The sequence below is a fragment of the Limanda limanda genome, chromosome 9, assembly GCF_963576545.1.
Source record: "Limanda limanda chromosome 9, fLimLim1.1, whole genome shotgun sequence".
NCBI lineage: Eukaryota > Metazoa > Chordata > Actinopteri > Pleuronectiformes > Pleuronectidae > Limanda > Limanda limanda.
The window spans coordinates 19,344,122-19,362,091 of record NC_083644.1 but is presented as its reverse complement, the minus strand read 5'-3'; the positions used below and the strand labels follow the sequence as shown (position 1 = coordinate 19,362,091).

At 40.9% G+C, this 17,970-nt stretch overlaps 2 protein-coding genes across 3 annotated transcripts; one reads left to right on the top strand and one right to left on the bottom strand.

Annotated features, from left to right (window-relative positions):
• Positions 1 to 8: 8 nt before the first annotated feature.
• On the bottom strand, positions 9 to 11,327 carry hook1 (hook microtubule-tethering protein 1). 2 transcript variants are annotated; one of them, XM_061077627.1, is made up of 22 exons: positions 11,158 to 11,327; positions 9,750 to 10,980; positions 9,213 to 9,285; positions 7,889 to 7,939; positions 7,318 to 7,450; positions 7,033 to 7,100; positions 6,749 to 6,811; positions 6,059 to 6,142; positions 4,557 to 4,720; positions 4,338 to 4,478; positions 3,712 to 3,913; positions 3,471 to 3,581; positions 3,244 to 3,337; positions 3,088 to 3,154; positions 2,864 to 3,004; positions 2,652 to 2,739; positions 2,420 to 2,451; positions 2,239 to 2,321; positions 2,048 to 2,148; positions 1,845 to 1,946; positions 1,663 to 1,731; positions 9 to 1,540 (listed from the first exon to the last, which is right to left on the bottom strand). In XM_061077627.1, the coding sequence occupies exons 2-22, from the start codon at positions 9,878 to 9,880 to the stop codon at positions 1,382 to 1,384; spliced, it is 2,157 nt and encodes a 718-aa protein (XP_060933610.1). In that variant the 5' UTR covers positions 9,881 to 10,980; positions 11,158 to 11,327; the 3' UTR covers positions 9 to 1,381. The 2 variants fall into 2 exon arrangements, with proteins under 2 accessions (XP_060933610.1, XP_060933609.1); XM_061077626.1 differs by having other exon boundaries at positions 9,750 to 9,835.
• A 2,420-nt stretch (positions 11,328 to 13,747) lies between these two features.
• Positions 13,748 to 17,838, top strand: si:dkey-183n20.15 (RING-HC_RNF170 domain-containing protein). The gene is made up of 6 exons (XM_061078736.1): positions 13,748 to 13,858; positions 14,438 to 14,549; positions 14,876 to 14,984; positions 15,828 to 15,901; positions 15,990 to 16,100; positions 17,010 to 17,838. Exons 1-6 carry the CDS (start codon positions 13,830 to 13,832, stop codon positions 17,355 to 17,357), a joined length of 783 nt encoding a protein of 260 aa, XP_060934719.1. The 5' UTR covers positions 13,748 to 13,829; the 3' UTR covers positions 17,358 to 17,838.
• The last annotated feature ends 132 nt before the right edge of the window (positions 17,839 to 17,970 follow it).

Here is a 17,970-nt window from a genome sequence, read left to right as displayed (position 1 = left end):
GATGCATCTTAATGTGACACCATAGAAAAAATGATTTATTTATTTATTCACAAAAAATCACAAAGGCTTTAAAACTTCACAATGCCTTCCTCACTTTTCTTCATTTGTACACAAACCTGTGACACTAAACATGTGGTCTCTGTGCTGCAATGCTTTTGCTCGTACTCCAAATTTTATGACACTACTTTTAAATCAGGAATGTACAAGAATCAGCCACTGCAAAGGAAAATAAAAGCGCTTTAACAAACATCTGTAGATCAGAAACCATGAAGACAGAAATGACCCTTTAGTGTTACTGCAAACAAAGAGATGAACAAAGCAATCAACAATCAATCAACAGCCATTGTACTTAAGACTCCATCAGATCAGATGGCCAATAACCAGAGATATCAAAGGGATCAACTGCTTCTCTGCAGCTCTATAGGGATCAAACCTCTACAGTTACAATTGTATGAATCCTGAACCAGGTCCCAACATCAGGATCAGGGGCTGGTGTTAAAATCATCTTTACATTAAGCAGTATAACTTCATTGACTATAGTCCTGATTACTTACCACTAAATAAAGCTCAACATATTCAGTGAATAAAAAAAGGTCTGTCACTTTTCATTTAGACAATGCTCCCTGTCGGAGTCTAATCACATTTAAGAGTCTAAAGACATGAGAAATACAATTTATTTTGTGTGATTTGTCGTTGCAGCACCTCAGAGGTTGATCACTTAATGTGACTTATAAGGTTTTCACAGCTATGTATTATGGGCTTGTTCCATTAAAAAGAAAAAAAAAACTAAGTTACTGATGTTTGATGCCCAAAAGTAGTTGGTGGCCAGCACCAACTATAGCAATCATTTCCTTAAAGGTCCCCTCTTCGCTGCATAGTATGATGCATCTGTTATACGTACATCAACAATCATATTAACTTACATTTAGTTGTCATTAGCATTCAAGTAACTTAAAAAAAAAAAAATCACATTCATATATTTTACAGTCTCCAAATCTGAATAAAGATTGTCCACGTCCCTCATTTCTGACCAAGTGTGACAGGATATAACGAAGCAAAGGCTAAGTGTTCGGCTGAGACTGCAGTCACCAAAGCAGAAACACAAAGAAGTATGAAGCTCTAAGTCTGTGGTAGGGAGCGTGTGCACAACTTTAGCTAGTGAGATGAACACAGGTTGTGATGTTAACGCTCTATGCAAGAGAGGGACAGTATACTCTTGGTGACTTACAGGGTTTTGTGTTCATCGATCCACACTCCCACTGTATGACCCTGAGAGCAGATGTAGTGTTTAAGGTCACTTGAGTGCTCACTTTTGGGATGGAGGGAGGGTATTTTTCCCCTTCACTGAACAAAGGTGAGACATTTGGCTCTGTGACAAGGTCTATTTGGAGGTGGTGGCAGGCACGCTGATGGAGAGTGCCCGGCGTGGGGCGTTTGAGACCTGCCGCTGCTGGGACAAAAAGGACTGGCCAGGGGACAGCGCGGAGGAGGTGCGGCCGCCAAGACGTGACTCAATGGCCAACTTCTGAAAGTTCAGACTCTGAAGATGGAAAAAGGAAAACACAAGTGTCTTGAAATTTAGCTTTCTGCTCTTATTATAATATAAAGTAAATGCCAATGATAACATGACAGGCAGAGGATAAGTTAGAGAAAATCTCATACCTTGTTATACCAAGCTGTGACAATCAGCTTCTCCTCGTGCTCTTTCAGCCGGGCCTGCTCACACTGACGCTGGGAGGCAAAATAAAATTAGTTAGATGAGAAAAAAAGTCTTTTAGAAACATCCTGTATGTTCATATTACAAACACTGAACAAAGACTGCATCAGTCAAAATGCAAATTTACTTCCAGGTTGACCATCTGCTTGTCCCGGTCTGCTAACTGGTTCCTCAGGGCCTGGATCTCAGCGGTGGCTGGATTCAACTTCGGGTCCAGTGCTCGGATCACCTACGAGCAGGAAAGGAAGGATGATACTTTAAGGTTCAGAAATGAATGTATCTAGAATATAATAGAATTATACAACTAAAATTGATTGTCCAAACACTCACATTACGAGCTTTCTCCAGATACATTTTGTACCTCTCTTCCATGGCGCGCATGTCGTCATCCTTCTTCTTCAGAGCAGCCATCAGCTCATCCACCTTCAAGGCTGAGAGACATGGTATTAATTTATGGTTTAACTGATGTGTTTTGGTGCACTCCAATGATTACAGTAGTGAAATGACGTGATGAGACTTACAGGTCTGGGTGTTGTCAGGCTGAAGATCCTCCAGCAGCTCTTTCTTCTTCATGATTTCATCCTGAGCCTCGTTCAGCTGAACCCTGAGGAAAAAAAGCTGTTGATTTTTCTCTAATAAACTAGATGGAAGTTCATTTTACATCTCTCAGCTTTAAAGCACCGACCCAAAACCCAAACTTACATGTGTGCATCCAGTTTCCGCTTTAGGTTTGACTGAAAAAAAGGAAAGAAATGAAAATAGACACATCAACTATCACAAAGGTAACATCCAGGGGCTTCAATCTCTTAATCTGTTTAATTTTTGACTGAGTGATTGCATAATACAAACCCAGCACAAAGTCTAACAGCCTAATGAGATTAACTCTGTGGGGCCTTTTCTCTGTATTGGTGCCAGTGCATGCTGGCACACTTACATCATCGGGTTTTGCCGCCTGACTCTGCAGAGCCTTCTGGAGGTCCTCCACCTGCTGCTGCAGCTCACTGATCTGCTCTCGGCTCAATCTGGGGATTTGTCACAACAAAGAGGAAAGACATGTTTGAAAATGGAGTCAACACAATACATTATTAATGTATCAAATCACATCTTCCTGTGGCTAATGTAGGAAGAGACAGAAACTCTGTTAACCTGTTCTCGGTGTCCAGTTCACTGCGCGTCTTATGTGCTTCCTCCAGCTGAGCCTGCAGATCAGCGATCTTCTCCTGCTCATTTTCCTCCTGCTGCACTCTGAGCATCTTGTTCTCATGCTGCAGCCTGATGAACTTTTCTCTGAACAGTCACACAAACAAAGTCAGTATTGATGCACACTCTCACACACAAAGAAAGAAAACAAATCCTATGTTGTCTATTACCTGTACTCAATCGGTATTAATTCAGCTGCCAGGTTATCATGGCTGGGGCTGGCAGAAGGAATTATCCCTACATGGAAACATAATGTGCAATTGAGTAAGAAAATGGCACGTGGATAAACAGGGTAATGTTTTAAATCTAACTTTGTAAAGAAATACCTGCTTGAGCTTGGGAGAGCTGGTGCTGTTGAGCCTGAGTGCATCTCAGCTCCTCATTGATCTCCTTCAGAGAATCTCTTTCAATGATTGTCCTCTAGGGGAGGAGATGCAAATTCAAAACAACCATACAACTTTTGCTAAAAAATGTAGATAACTTTTTTTAAATTTCAGCTAGTCAGAAAAATCTTTTGTCATTTCTTCCAAACACATTAGAAAAGCTGCCACACCTCTTTCTCCTTCATCACAGTTTCGTGCTTCTCCTCCAGCTTCTTCATCTCAAAGGCGAGAGTGTCTGCTCGCCTTGTCTCCTCAGACAACTTGTTGTGTAACTCCTGGACCTTAAATAAATCATGTGAACATGCATATAAGCGTATCAAATGGAAAAACATGCATTAATCCTAGCAAGTGGCATTTAATTAGTGAGTGACTTGTTTGAGGTTGGAGTTTCTCTTTCTAACCATCATCTACCTGTCTCTTGTACGTCTCGAGCTGCGCCCGGGCAGCATTGGCCTTGCGTAGCTCTTCCTCCAGTGAGACAGTGTTGTGCATGTAGGTCATGTTATTCTCCTCCAGCAGCTTCATCTGCCGCTTCAGATCGCCCAGATTCTCCAGTTTGCGTTTGTATGTGTCCACTGAGGCCTCCAGCATCACCACTCGATCTGAGCAGTTTCTGTATGAACACACAAATAAATATACAAATATCGATGAACAAGCTCATAAGTAAGTCAAATGAATGTTTTAATATCTGCTCATATAGGCAGATATATTTACACTGATACTGATATCTCTGTTAAAGGATCATATTGGCAACCGATCAAATCTGTCATGCTCTGATGTTTGGTCATACAGAAAGAATACTTTGTGTACTGAGGCTGTTTTTCTGCCTCAACCTGTTGACCAAGAATAACCCTCTTTGTAAAGACCAGCAAAAATCAACATCAGCTAATTTCCCTGATTAGTTCCTCTTGTCTGGTTGATAATTTGGTAATCAGTAAAATCATGGTCCTTGCCTTCCCTCGCCATCTAATTGTCTCAGCTGTATGCTCAGCTCCTACTGGGAGGCAACAGTCTGTAAACTGCTCCCTTACACACACCTCAGAACGTCCAGTTCATCTTTGAGAGCTCGGGATTCTTCTGCCAGGCTGGTGAGCTCATCGTTACGGTGCTGCACCTCAATTAGCTGCTTCTCCAACTCTTCGCAGTGGATCCGGTAGTCGTCCTTTGCAGCCTCCAGCCTAAAATTTAAAAATGCACAGTTTAGTGGTCCATCATAAAGAGGTTGCTGTAGTATATTTGAGCAGAAAGTGACAAACCTGAAGTTCTCCTCCTGCAGTGTCTCCAGCTGCTGCTGTAATTGGCTGTGTTTTCTCCCTGAGGGTGTGCTAGGGTCATCGAATGTGTCAAGCTGATTGGTTCGGTCAGTTAAGACATCATTCTCAGCCAATAGGCTATTTCGTTCTTCTTGCAGTCCGGCCACCTGTCCAGGTGCAACAAGGTTTTAAAGCCACTCTCACAGACAATATGAGTTTCAAATTAATGTGCAACACAAAAACAATTCACAGCAAGTCACCATGGACAGTATGTGATGTTAAATGTCTCTTTTGTCAATTATTTCATGCAAAGCAGCAAATTCACAAGTCTGAGCCCTTCAATCTCCCCCACCTGTAAAAGCAAAAAGTGCATTTAATCCATGCTGAAAGCAGAGCACAGAAAATATGAACTATAAAGAAACATGTTGATGAGTGGTTAGTCAGTTTTATTTACTCACCTATCATTTCCACCAGTCTATTTTTCCATTAGACATTGGACAATCAGTCTAAGGTTTACTTGCAATTGTTTAAAAGTCTGAAATGTCTTTAAACTAGATGAAAACCACCTCTATGACCAAAGTCTGACGTAAGAAGCTACATATTAAACTTGCGCTGAACTACATGGTAGAAACCAATATAAAAGGTGGTAATAATATATAATATACAAATATGGCAAATGTAATAAAGTTGGTGCTCGAATGTAAAGAAAATGTTCCACTCTCATATATAACATGTAAAATAAAGCTTCACTCTCTTCACTTTTATTTCAATTATCTTTAAATCATTAATATGGGCAACAGGAAAAAACTTAGATTATAATTGAAAGGCTTGAAACATAAAAATAATATAGAATTTTCACCCAGAGCAACCCCTTACATCTGTTGTCTTTCTCTAGGAACTATCCAGTCAGCCTGTATAGACAATGAGACATTCTGAAATAATATGATGGTGCTTTTCCCCATAAGAAGTTGATACAATGATTATTATGACAGAGGTGTCCCTTTGTGAATTACTGCAATAATACCACAAAATATTAAAACACTCATCGCAGGACTCAGGATGCTGAGAGTCGTCTATTAGCTGAGTTAGAGTCAACATTTGAGCAGCGGGTTTAGATGGGTTTAGTTTTGCCGTACGGTCAGCCACGTTGGACTTACCTCGCTGCGGCGAGAGATGAACAAGACTGGGAACAGAAAAAATCAATCTGTCGAGAATCCAGTGGAACAGTTGATCAGTTACTGTGCAAAATGTTGACTGGACAGTGCCAGGTGAGGCCTTGTAGCCGTGGCAGAGCATAGGCTGGTTGTCACGATGGGAGCCAGCAGAGCCCAGACTATAAGCTCACAGTCCTTCTGCCACAGCAGCTCCAGACAATGGACCCAAGCTTTACAGAGAATTACCCAACTCCTGTTTATACTGTACCCTGGGCATGCGATTGCATGCTTGTGTGTGTCTGTTGTGTGTGTGTTTTTGTGTGTGTTTCTGTGTGTGCACTCCATATTCACCTGTATATCCAGCTCTTGACAGCGTTGGGCTAGTGCTTCCTTCTCGGCTAAAAGTTCAGCAAGGTCCTCGCAGGATTTTTTTAACTGGGCACATGAAGAAGCTGAAGTAAGTAATACAGTCACTCACTGACTCCACCCCACACACCAGACACACAGATAGACTGGGGCTGTTGTGCTACTTGCTTCAGAAATGCATTTAAACCCTTCTTTAACCTCCGCTGCATATTTTCCCTCTTGACTGATGTGACTAAGTTTCACCTAATGTAAAGCTTGTTATACATCCTTCTGCCTGTTGAGGGAGCTGACACCCTGAGTGCTGTGACGTTTATAGGAGTTGTTAATAGAATATTCCATTCATATTCCTGTTCACATTATACAGAGCAGAGTCTGATTAGGATGTTAAGCATTTGGTAATCCGCCATACATGTGGATGTCTCAAAATGCTTTGAAAACTCCGATAGGACGTTATATTACAACTAAACGTAAACATGTCTATAAATCTTAAGACGTTGAGATCAAAATATTCATAGTCTTAATTGTTTAGGTACAAATAAATATTTTCAAATGAAGATTTATATATTGTGTTATATACACTTAAATGGTTCATACGGTGCTCCTTTTCAAGTGGTTAAGATTAGAACCATAATATATATGATGTACAACATGGATCTCTGTAGTAAAGACACTGACCTGCTGTTCAAGGTCCCCTGAATGCTCTGCTCCAAATGGGCCCTTGGTCTCTTTACTCATGAGCTGGAATGAAAACATTTCACTGGGTTTATTAGACAGACTTTTTATAAGAGCTGCAAAGCCTCACTTAACAACCAATGCTGCTGTCCAAGTCCCATAGAGATGGACAGTATTGAGGGACATTACTGTCACTCATAAAAAGGTAAAAGTGTTCAGCCATGCTTTTCTGTTAATGTTTTAAATATCTAGAAAACATGAAGGAGAAAGTATTAAGAAGGGCTGACCTCCTGGATGGCTGTCATGACAACAAGCTGCACAGACTCCTCCAAAGTCATGATGATCTGAATGTATTCTGTCCACGGAGTGAGAAAGAGACATCAAACCCATAACTCATTATGCACAGGAACGCTGCTGTCATTGATTTTACAGCAGGGCTCTGCCTTTGTCAGTGGCTTGGACAATAATTCATAATTGATTATAATTCATAATTTCCCCCGGCATTGTGCAGCACATTTATACTGTAGATGAGTATCTGCATGTAGCATACAAGCATACAAGCAGTCACATACCTTGTTTACGCTCACATCTGACAGCACAGCCCAGTATGAGCTGCAGCAGCCTGCCCGACTCCACAGGGTCTGAATGCTCTGACACCAGGGCCACATCTGGCCAAGGGAAGTCTGAGATCTCCTGACCTAAGACCTGATATTACCAAGCAAGAGATAAAGAACCTAACAGTCAGTGCGCTGCAGCTTTCTGAGTGCAAGTACAGCAACTTAAACTGCATTGATGTTTAAAAGCTCTGTGTGCCAACAGAGATGGCAGCAGTCAAGCTACAACTAAGACGATTGGTGAACAAAACATTTCAGTTTTATGTTAATTCAGCAAAATGGTTAGAAGCTGGGCCCCTAGTACTCCATAGTATGAATGTTTTGTGTGTGAGACTTGAGCTGCTTGTTTAGATCTGTACTACACAATGCATTTTCCATAAGCAAGTCTCCTGGGGCTTTACACAATGTAAACAGTGCAACTCCCACAGACACAGAAGTATCACACTGAGGCTGCCTCTCACAGAGAGAAGATGTTTCTTTCAATCACTTAACAACAGAGGACAGTGTGTACAAGGCCGTCGCCGCCTACCTCATTATAATAATCAACCACCATCTGAAGGACCTTCTTCAGGTTGTTCATCTGCGGAGAACACACAAGGTCACGGAATAATAATAATAATAATAATAATACATCTGATTTATATAGCACTTTTCATGACACTTTACAACATTAAAAGTGAAATGCTATAATATCTCTTTATCATATATGTATAAGAACAAAGAGGGCAAGGTGACCGGAAAATACACTCTAGCCTCAAACTATAATAATGTAATGAGCGAATATTCAAATATACACGAGTGCGGAAATAATACGCCTTTTTCACAGCAGAAATTTTGACATGTATCAAAAGTAAACACTTTCCTTCTAATTCATGCAGGTTAAAATCTTCCTGCAGCATATTTTTGATTGTTTGCATTTTACTTTCAATAAAATATTCAAGTCCCCCGAACAAAGAGCTATGAAGCACAACGTGTTGTTAAAACCTGTCAAAATAAAGCCAGTTTGAGGGGAATGCTGATTGCATTTAGGAGTATGTTGCTCAGCAAAAGTGACCATCATGCATTTTTGTTGAGAATTGTTTGTTATTAATAAATATTTTAATTCATTTTTTAAACTTTTGTATGCTTAATTGTTTAGATACATAATCAAAAGTATATTCTAATAACAGGTACATTTTACCCATTGGTGGTTTGAGTTAAACAGCAACTATTGATAGTTCTGGTGTTAAAATGTCCCAGTAATCCATGACAGTGTGACAGAAAGCCACCGTTCACAACAGACTCTTTTTACAGCAGATACTTTGACTTGTCACAACAGGAACAGAACAGGTATACAAAAATCAACCAAAACATATATACAAAATCTAGTTTTAATGTTGTGGCCATGTCAGAGAATGAGTATGCTAAATACAAAGGCCCCGGTACAGGCTTTGCTGTTAAAAGGATCTATGCCAGGACCCTGATAGAGAAGCAGCTAACTGAAAAATTATTTTACTTTTCGAAACATGTCTAATTGTATTCTGTGGACAAGGCTTATTGTGGTAGAACAGCTGTAGCAGGCAGAACACAGCCAAACAGAAGCAAAGGGAATGGTATGCATTTCCCCCCCCCTAAAATCAGCCTTAATGACAAACACACACATTTCACCAGCGGAGTCGGAGCGTAGGGTCAGAGTGCAGGCTAAGGCAAGAATTGTTCCCCCGCCCTGGAGCAGGTAGGAGGTCAGTGTCAAGGACAGTTGAGCAGGACTGAAGCAGACAGAGGATTTTGCACACAGGGGGGTCAGCAATATCTAAAGAGAAAAACTAGAGGACACATGGAGGGAGGACCGGGAGGATGGCACTTCTCTATACCTTCAGTCTCCAGTTGTCCTCAACATCTGTTTTGATGCGACCAAGCCATCCATCATCGAACCATGCTGGGTCTCTGATACACACACACAACCACAGAGACACACATTGCTAAAAGTCAAAAAGAAAGAAACCTAATCTTCCCAGACTTTTTAGAAAAACACTACAGCCCAAATAAATTATTGTGTATGATTAATTGTCACGTTGGCTGTTTTTCATAATTTTGAATGAAAGTGCTTCAATTTACTTAAGGCAATTATTTCCTACAGTTGTACATGCGAACATAGAAAATTATAGTAAGAATACACGTAGTAATACACAAGTAAGAGTATATCTACAATATATTCCTCCCATAATTAATCAACTCTGCTGTCGACTGATGACATCAAACATCCTTGGCTTTTCTGCCAGGCTGCTGCCACCTGTGATGTAATATGACCCAGACAAGACTGGCTTTAAATAATGTATCTGCAGTATCTGTTGTGTGGTTGTGTAGTTGTGTGTATATGTGCGTGTGTTTGTGTGTGTGTGTCTTCTCACATCTGATGCAGCGCCTGTGAAATTGCCACTCCAGTGGTCAGCTCCTCCACTGTTGTGCAGGGTGCAGTAGTGTTAAAGGTCTGCAGCTGAGAGGCAGAAAACACAGCACCATCACAGGGACTGGTCAACATTAAAAGTTCAAACAGTGCATTATGCAGTCATGCACTTCATTAACCGACCAATCCCCCGAGGTTTTCTCCACGACACTGCAGCAAAGCTCGAGTCTCAAAACCACTATGAAGAATAAGTAAAGGAGAGGAAAGAACTGATGAACCGGTGGACATCAATGTGGCCGGTCGAAAGGCAGATATTAGTGGCAAAGAAGAAATTACATTTACATAATTTAAGTAGCAGCGAAGGTGTAAGTTGAAAATCTTGTTGGAGTACAACTCATTTCCTAAAGCACACACGCTGCTGTTTACAGATTGAGGTGTCAGCCCAAAAAATTTGAAACACTGGCATCGACCTTGCCCTGGGTGACACAATACAATCATTTTCACAATATCATTTTCATCAGTAGCAATATGACAAAATCCGCAGTGAGGAGGTGCAACACGGAATAGATCAACCTCAGATCTGTAAAATGCGGTTTATCAAATATTTACGATTCTCTGCTAATGAAGTTTAAAACCACAACAAAAATCAGGAGCAAAATTCGGTCTTTAAACTTAAAATACATTAAAAAAAGAAAAAAAATTTCGTGATATTTATCAATATCTACTGATGTGTACATGTTGGCCTCATCACCCAGCCCTACATCTACAGTTCAACTTCAGTTAACTTTAAAACTTAAGTGATTGACTCTCTGGAGACAAAGTGGTTTATTGAGTGTGGTACCAGATCATACAATCACTTAGTGACACTGTTGATCAACAACCGGATCAGTAAGTGATGCGGCTCAGATCCAGCCGCAGGATTTAAAAGTCAGATGAAGTTGACATGAGATCTGATTAACAAATGAACTGACTCACAGCCAAGGAGCAGGACAGGAGCAGTTGCAGCTACAGCTCGCCATGTATAAAAGGTATAAAGGTACGTATGCTGCTGCAGGTGACAGCTCCGTTTAATCACTTGAATAACGTTAACGAAAAGAGTTAAAGATACAAAGACATTCCACAAATATCTCCTGCTTAAGTGGATTAGCTCTTTGAACCCGATGAGGATCGAATGAACCGGAGGAAGTTGGGCGTCCTGGTGGTAACTTCACCCTCACTGGACTGCTGGCTCGTTCCTAACACAGATGAAGATAATAGTAATGATAACAATGGCCGCAGCTGAGGCTAACGGTTAGCTGTTAGCCTAACTCATTATCTGACACACACACACACACCCACACACACACACAGGTACGTCTCCTCCATGGCGTCCTCCTCGTCACAGGCGACGCGTTCACAGAAAACACACTCACCCAAACGATGAGGCTCTCGACCAGCACCGTCTTCACGTCGCCCATTTGTTCCATCGGAGCTGAAACAACTTCTCTGCACCTGTCAGCAAACCACTTCCGCTCCTCGCTCCTGCATTTGACCTCACCTGCTGTCAGGAGGCAGATCCGCACCGCCGGCTGCGTACCGACGAGAGGCGCTACGCACGTTCCGCCGTAAGAGCAACGCAGCGGGTACGCAAATGGCGCAGCTCCTTACCTCTCTGACGTTGGGTTCGATGAAGGGGATTGGTTGAGATGAGGCGAGGGGGCAGGCGGCTGATCCAATTAGCATCGAGAGCGGTGATGATTGACGGTGGTTAAGCCCGACTTTAGCCAGTCACTGAGAGTGGGCTTATTTTCTTTTTTTAATAAAGTGTGGAGACCAAGTCCAATCATTTGAGATTCTGTGATAATAAATTGTTTCTAATCAAATGTGTTTATAAAATGTTTTTCCCTCCTTACTGATGAAGTTGTGGTAAAAAAAATACATTCTACTGGAGAATACTCGAGTCGAGTTAATGAAAACTTAAAGTAAGTAACACTTCATCTCTGGTCTGGACTTAAACACTAAAAAGAGAAAACTACATAATTATAACTATGTCAAACAGTTACATTATTTGATAATTGATAATGTTTGGGTTGCACATTAAAGCTGAAGCTAGTAGCTGTGACACCAATTTACTTTACATAGCCTATTGATAAATGCATTCTGTTCACAGTTATACGCCCACGTTTTAAATGCTTGTTAATTCTTTAATAAGTAACAAGAGATTACAAAAGTTGTAAGTTACAGGCAGTGTGGTAAAATGGTTAGTTAGTAAATTTTACTGGCCGTCAAGTAGATCAATAAGTTTTACTTCATTACATGAAGGTTTTAACTACAGTGTGCACAGTTACAATAGGTCTATTTTATGATGCTATTTTCACAAAGAAAGATAGTGTAATCTTTTTTCATGTGTTGGTTAAATGCCCTTAACTGATACATTTATATATATATTAAAAAAAGCATTCAAGAATGCTTGTTTTGTCACAGTATTGACAAAACAAACATTGTTTGTCTGCCAAGTAATAGCACTGACCCTTGCAACGTGAAAACCAAATTGCAGTTGGATCAATATAAAATTTCGCCATCTAAGTAAAGGATACAACCTAACTTCCCCCTATTACCAGCACATAGAGATAATCTTGCAGTTTATCAGTTTTGCATGTTAATCTCTTTTAGCCACATTTTAGATGCTATAATGACTAGAAGCACAAAGTATTTTTTACAATCAGCTCTTTTCCCAGACAGCCACTAAAACCATGGAGGCGTGCCAACCCTCATCTGAGGGTAAATCATTTCTCATTCATCCCCATAAACCTGCTCACCTTATCCCTTTATATATCGCATGTGGCAGCGTGAGTAATTGAAAATCACATCCTCCAGTGTGTTTCCAATAATACGGCTTTAGTCATATATAAGATTACATATTTGCACATGTCACCTTGAGGAGAGAATATGGAAAATTCCATACTTCCGATGTGTCACGTGCAAATGTGGCCTTGTAACACGTTTAATTTCAATTTGGCTGAGTTCATCAGAGGGAATTGTTACATCAGCCTGTGCAGAAAAGAACAATGTGATTATTGAGCAAATTGCCTCCGAAAATAAGTGTGTGTATGATCTGAGACACATGTGGCCCGCAGGAGTATCTTTCAGTCCTGTGTTTAAAGTAGGTGAGCTCCTCTCTTTACTCAGAGGCCCTGACCCTCACTGACTGATGGCTGCTATTTTTAGATGACCTAAACCACAATGACCCCCCTCTCTCTCTGTAGCTCCTATCAGAGGTGAGGTGAAGGGCTTGAGAGGACGTTTGCCAAGATATTTCCGCAATTCTGCTGTCATGATGAACTTTGTGAAGTGACATCCTCACTTGCTGTCAAATATCACAAGAGAGTTTTATCTGACATTTGCATTTGATACAATAATGCAAATACGACAGAGTTTTGAGTATTTAATTTTACCCAACACTCCATTTAGAAAGAAAACAAGTGTGAGTGGCACAGTGTGAGAATATTTAAGAAGCTGTTGCTTAGAGACATCTGCCTGGATCTCTGACAAGCCTCCTTTTCTGTTGCTGGGGTTATTATCTACAGCTGAAAAGCCCTGGGTGCAGCACAGTGTAAATGTCAGTGACAGCTTCATGTCACCACCAATAGTTTATCGTGAGGGAGGAATTATGTGAAGTCGTGTTGTTGGCAGAGTAAACTTTCAGTAAATGATCAACACAGTCAGATGTAACCTACTTCAACACGGAGTGGGCAGATCTTTTCCAGCTTTGATCTGGTGATGAGTCATATGACCCAGATAGTTTTCCTCTGACCACACCGATGTGAGAAATACATTGTTTTTTAGATCTAAAATACTTACACTCAAAAAAATTCATCACAGTCTGATGAAAAGTGTGTATGTGTGTTCCCTGGTGCACAAAGCGCTGCCTCACCGATCTCATTGCACCACTGGTCCCTTTAAGCAGGAAGAGCTGATATTGGAAGGGGCAGTTGATCATTAACAGGCAGACAGTTTATTTTGTTCAGTGATGCAGGCAGGCTGCACTTCACTTCCTTCCAGGAGACAGTGACTCTCTGTCAGTTGCTGCTTCTGTAGTTCAGCTATGCAGCCGTACAACAAATCTCAATCAAGGTGAGTCTCACTTTCATGAGTTTGTGTTTTGATTTCATGAGAAACAGAGTTGCCTCACCTTAGGTGTTTTAAATACTGTAGCTTGAAAACCCAAATCGTTGCTCAATGGCCTGAAGTGATCCAGTAAATGATAAAGTGTAACATAAGATGTTCAAAGTGTTTTTAATGACTAAGATTCCTATAAAATGTGAAGTTTAACACATTTTTATACCAGAACAAATACGAGTATTCTTCACCTGATTATGGGTTTCAATAACTGTTGTTTAAGATGCCACATGAAAATGTATTCCAGCTCAAACTATTTAACGTACTTGTATTATTTCTTGCATTAATTCTCTTTCCATTTGGAAATTATAAGCCCTGGTGGGTGCAACACGTCCATCAGCTCAAAGCAGCATATCGGCGAAAGTGCTGTAGACAAAGCATCTGCATCTGTAAACCACACACAGAAAAAAAACGCTGAGCACAATCAAACTTATCTCACCAATCAATAGTTTTGTGTCTGTATCTCCTTATTAGCTGATAGCCAGGATCTAAGGTGTGTATTATCATTGTCATCTTGTGATGTCACGTTTGCAGATCGAACTGTCTCCTCTCAGAGGGTCGAGCGGGTCAGGGTCTTCCCGGGTCATCTCGGACTTTGGCCTGCCCAGCGGAGAAGACGGCATCTCCGTGTGTGAGCTGCCACAAGGTGAAAGCTTCACTAACTTACATACAGTACCAAATGTTATCTTATTTTGAAGGGACTGGAGAAAAAAGACAAATACATAGGCAGTGACATCTTAATGATAATAATGATAAAGGTCTTGCTGTTTACATAGACCTAGCATAAAGTCACTGCACACGTATTGTGTATCTACTGTACTACACTGGAAATTGTTCAGGATCATCAAAGCTTTTCAGAGATTTGTAGAGCTCACAATCGTCAAAATTATTTATGCGTTTTTCATTTTTTCAATTTCCTGCTCCCCGGACTTATCCCCTTATTTTATTCTTTCTTTCCTTTAACCTTTACAGGAATCTGCAGAGTTCTGCTCATCCACAGGTCATCAAGACAGGCACTGCCCTGTGTGCCTGCAGACAGCCAGCTTCCCCGTGCAGACCAATTGTGGCCATTTGTTCTGTGGTACGAGATGAAACACACACACACACACACACACACGCACACGCACACGCACACGCACACGCACGGTTTGTTCTTTCTTTCATGCACCTGCTCACTCCATCATCTACTTTATGAAAAGTATTTATTTATTTTTTATTGATCTTAATTTTCAATGACCTTGCTGTCCGGTTGCCTCCCTTGTTTATGTCTGCTTCATTGGCTGAGGTAGCATCATCTTGCTGTGTCTAAAACATTGATATGAATCCCATCTGTTAGTCTACTTATGTATCCCAACTTTGCCTCTCAATTTGATTTTCACGTATATTTATACACCAAGAAAGTTGTGCTACTTCAGGCTGGATTGGTCTGTACTGAACTATTCATGCAACCTTGACAAAATACTTTGAAAGCGTCAAGTCTCCTAGCTGATTGAATCTGTGTAAGGCATATCAGAATCCTTCAGAACCACTGCAACGGCTGTTTCTAATTTTGTTGCAGGTTTGCAAACATAACATGAAAGATTTCCAAAATTGTCTTGAGTATTTGTTTGTGTTGTTGCTTCAATGATTGACACTGGGTTATGATGATAATCAAAGTTTTATCATAGGTCACACTAATCATCACCTTTACTGTAAACAGTTACCACTGCACCTGACCCACTCACCTGTGTTCCACCCAAACACCTCGACCTGGAACAGTGATCAAACACAGAATCTTCTCTGCACTCTTACAATCCTACGAGTGGATTTTATTGGAATTTATCTATGGTGTTAATATGTAAAAGAAGCATTAGATATTAGGTATCATATAGTGTAAATAGTGAAATGTGGATTAAAAGGTTCTGATTTGTGTTTGATTCTCCAGCTCCCTGTCTCATCGCCTACTGGAGACACGGCTCATGGTTGGACGCTATCAGCTGCCCTCTCTGCAGACAGAAGGTACAGAATACATGTTCAAATGTAAACACAGTCTGAACAGTCAGTTCAGAATGAGTGTGAACATGGAGTTAAAATGTGCCTTTTACAGGTCAGCGCGCTGTGCCATCTATTTAACGAGAGTCGATCAGACCGACTGTCAAAGGAAGTGCTTGGGGAAATCACAGATTACAACAGACGTTATTCTGGAGCTCCACGACGGGTCAGTTCTCCATCCAACCCTCAGACGTGACATCACACAGCACACACATCCCGCTAACAGCTCTGTTTTACTGGAAGGAAACAATCCTCCACCTGTCTGGTTGTGTAAAAGTCAAGGTTACATCAGACTAGATCATAGGAAGGATGAACTCCTGCTTTATTGTCCTGTTATAACAGGTTTGGTAACTGGAGTACCACCTTAACAACCACAACCATTCACTGTCATAGACAACCACCACCTCCAGACAATAGTGTCTGGTGAACACACATAGTACTGACACACCTTGTTACCCAACTGTGGATTTTCTTTCTTTGAAATATTAACGGTACTTATTTACCACATACATCTACTTCACATTTATACATATGGTGGCGCTCTTGACTAGAAGGTGATGTTAAAGTGCACTGTAAAATACAGCAGCTGAATTTTGAGATGACACAGGATTGGAATAACTCTTTAAAAACCCAAATTAATTAATTTGAATTGAGACCTATTATTCTCATTTTTTAGCATCACAATTTACTTTCGGTTATTACTTTCGGAGTAGAGAAGGTCGGCCGTTCGATCCCAGTCTTTCCCAATTGCATTCCCCAAAGTGCCTCAGGGCAAGATACTGAACCACGAATTACCCCTCATAGAAAAAGTGCTGCCCATAGATGTACTGTATGAATGCATGTGTGAATGGCAATAAATTGTAATGTAAAAGACTTTGAGTGGTCACCAAGACTAGAAAAGCTCTATGTAAGTACAGACCATTTACCTTCACTGCAGACATTGGGCCTTTCAACTTGTCAGATACAATTGATATAGCTTCATCTTTTAATACTATAGAGTAAAGGCATACGTGACATTTGAATGATCTGTAAATTAATTTCGCATGATTTTCTCTCTTCTTCTGGCCACTGACAGGTAACAGACTACCTGTGTGACGCGCCCCTCCTCCTGCAGCTACTCGCTCGGAGTCTCGTCACCATGGGAAGTCTTGTGTGGCTGTTTTTCTTCAGGGTGGCCCTGTGCTGCGTGGGGACCGTGATGTCCATCTCCTCCCCTCCTCTGGACCCAGTCTCCCCTTCATCAGCGAGTCCCCTGGAGTCAGACCCCTCCCTCTGTGGACTGCTGGGGGTGCTGGATGACCTGGTGGTGGTCATCCTGCTCCTCATCTGCATTATCAACATCAACCAGCAAATGGTGTCAGAGAGAGGAGGACTCTCAGCGAACACTACCACATCTCGAGGAGTCATGGGCAATTCGCTGTAGACAGATGCGGCTGTCGAGCTGTTTGACATGAACTTGTGTTGGATTTCATCCTTCTGGCTGTGGATGGTTGTTTAGTGGATGCAGGGATATTGACATCAGCACTGACTGTAAAAGTCAAGGTTTCAAAATGTGTCTCAGTCTCCAGGCCTGTCTGTCAACTGTTTACAGAGCCTTCGCATAGGTGACAGATAGCTCAAATATAATGATTTGCAGTGTGGTGATTCAGCTTTGCTTAAAACAAATCTTCATGTACATTAATGATGAATTTATATTTTTCAAACATTCGTTTTTAGCATTTTAACATAAAAATAACCTGACATAAGTGTTGTTATACTCCTCTAACTGGGCAGCAAGTATCCCCTCATCTTTTTTCAGCAAGCTGAAGACAAATCGTTAATGTCAATACTGGAATAATGACATATACGAAAATTCTATATATTGTTTGTTTTTAAGTGTAAAATAAAGAATATTTATTGTTTTATGTCATGTTTTATGTGTTTATTTGCAGGTTCAGTTTCTTGGGTTTCAGCAAAGCAACACTGATTATGTCAGCAGGCTCCACTGGCACATTAGTGAGATATATAGAGTTCCTGTGCAATGAAAACAGAATCCA

What these genes read in the sequence shown, in the direction of transcription:
- hook1 (XM_061077626.1), bottom strand. Translation starts at nt 11,211, where the DNA reads ATGGAACAAATGGGCGACGTGAAGACGGTGCTGGTCGAGAGCCTCATC. An exon ending in CAGATGTGAGCGTAAACAAG is followed by an intron (nt 7,101 to 7,317) that starts GTATGTGACTGC and finishes CTCCGTGGACAG; the next exon opens with AATACATTCAGATCATCATG. An exon ending in GCTCTCCCAAGCTCAAGCAG is followed by an intron (nt 3,155 to 3,243) that starts GTATTTCTTTAC and finishes GTTTCCATGTAG; the next exon opens with GGATAATTCCTTCTGCCAGC.
- si:dkey-183n20.15 (XM_061078736.1), top strand. Translation starts at nt 13,830, where the DNA reads ATGCAGCCGTACAACAAATCTCAATCAAG. An exon ending in CGTGTGTGAGCTGCCACAAG is followed by an intron (nt 14,550 to 14,875) that starts GTGAAAGCTTCA and finishes TAACCTTTACAG; the next exon opens with GAATCTGCAGAGTTCTGCTC. An exon ending in ATTCTGGAGCTCCACGACGG is followed by an intron (nt 16,101 to 17,009) that starts GTCAGTTCTCCA and finishes GGCCACTGACAG; the next exon opens with GTAACAGACTACCTGTGTGA.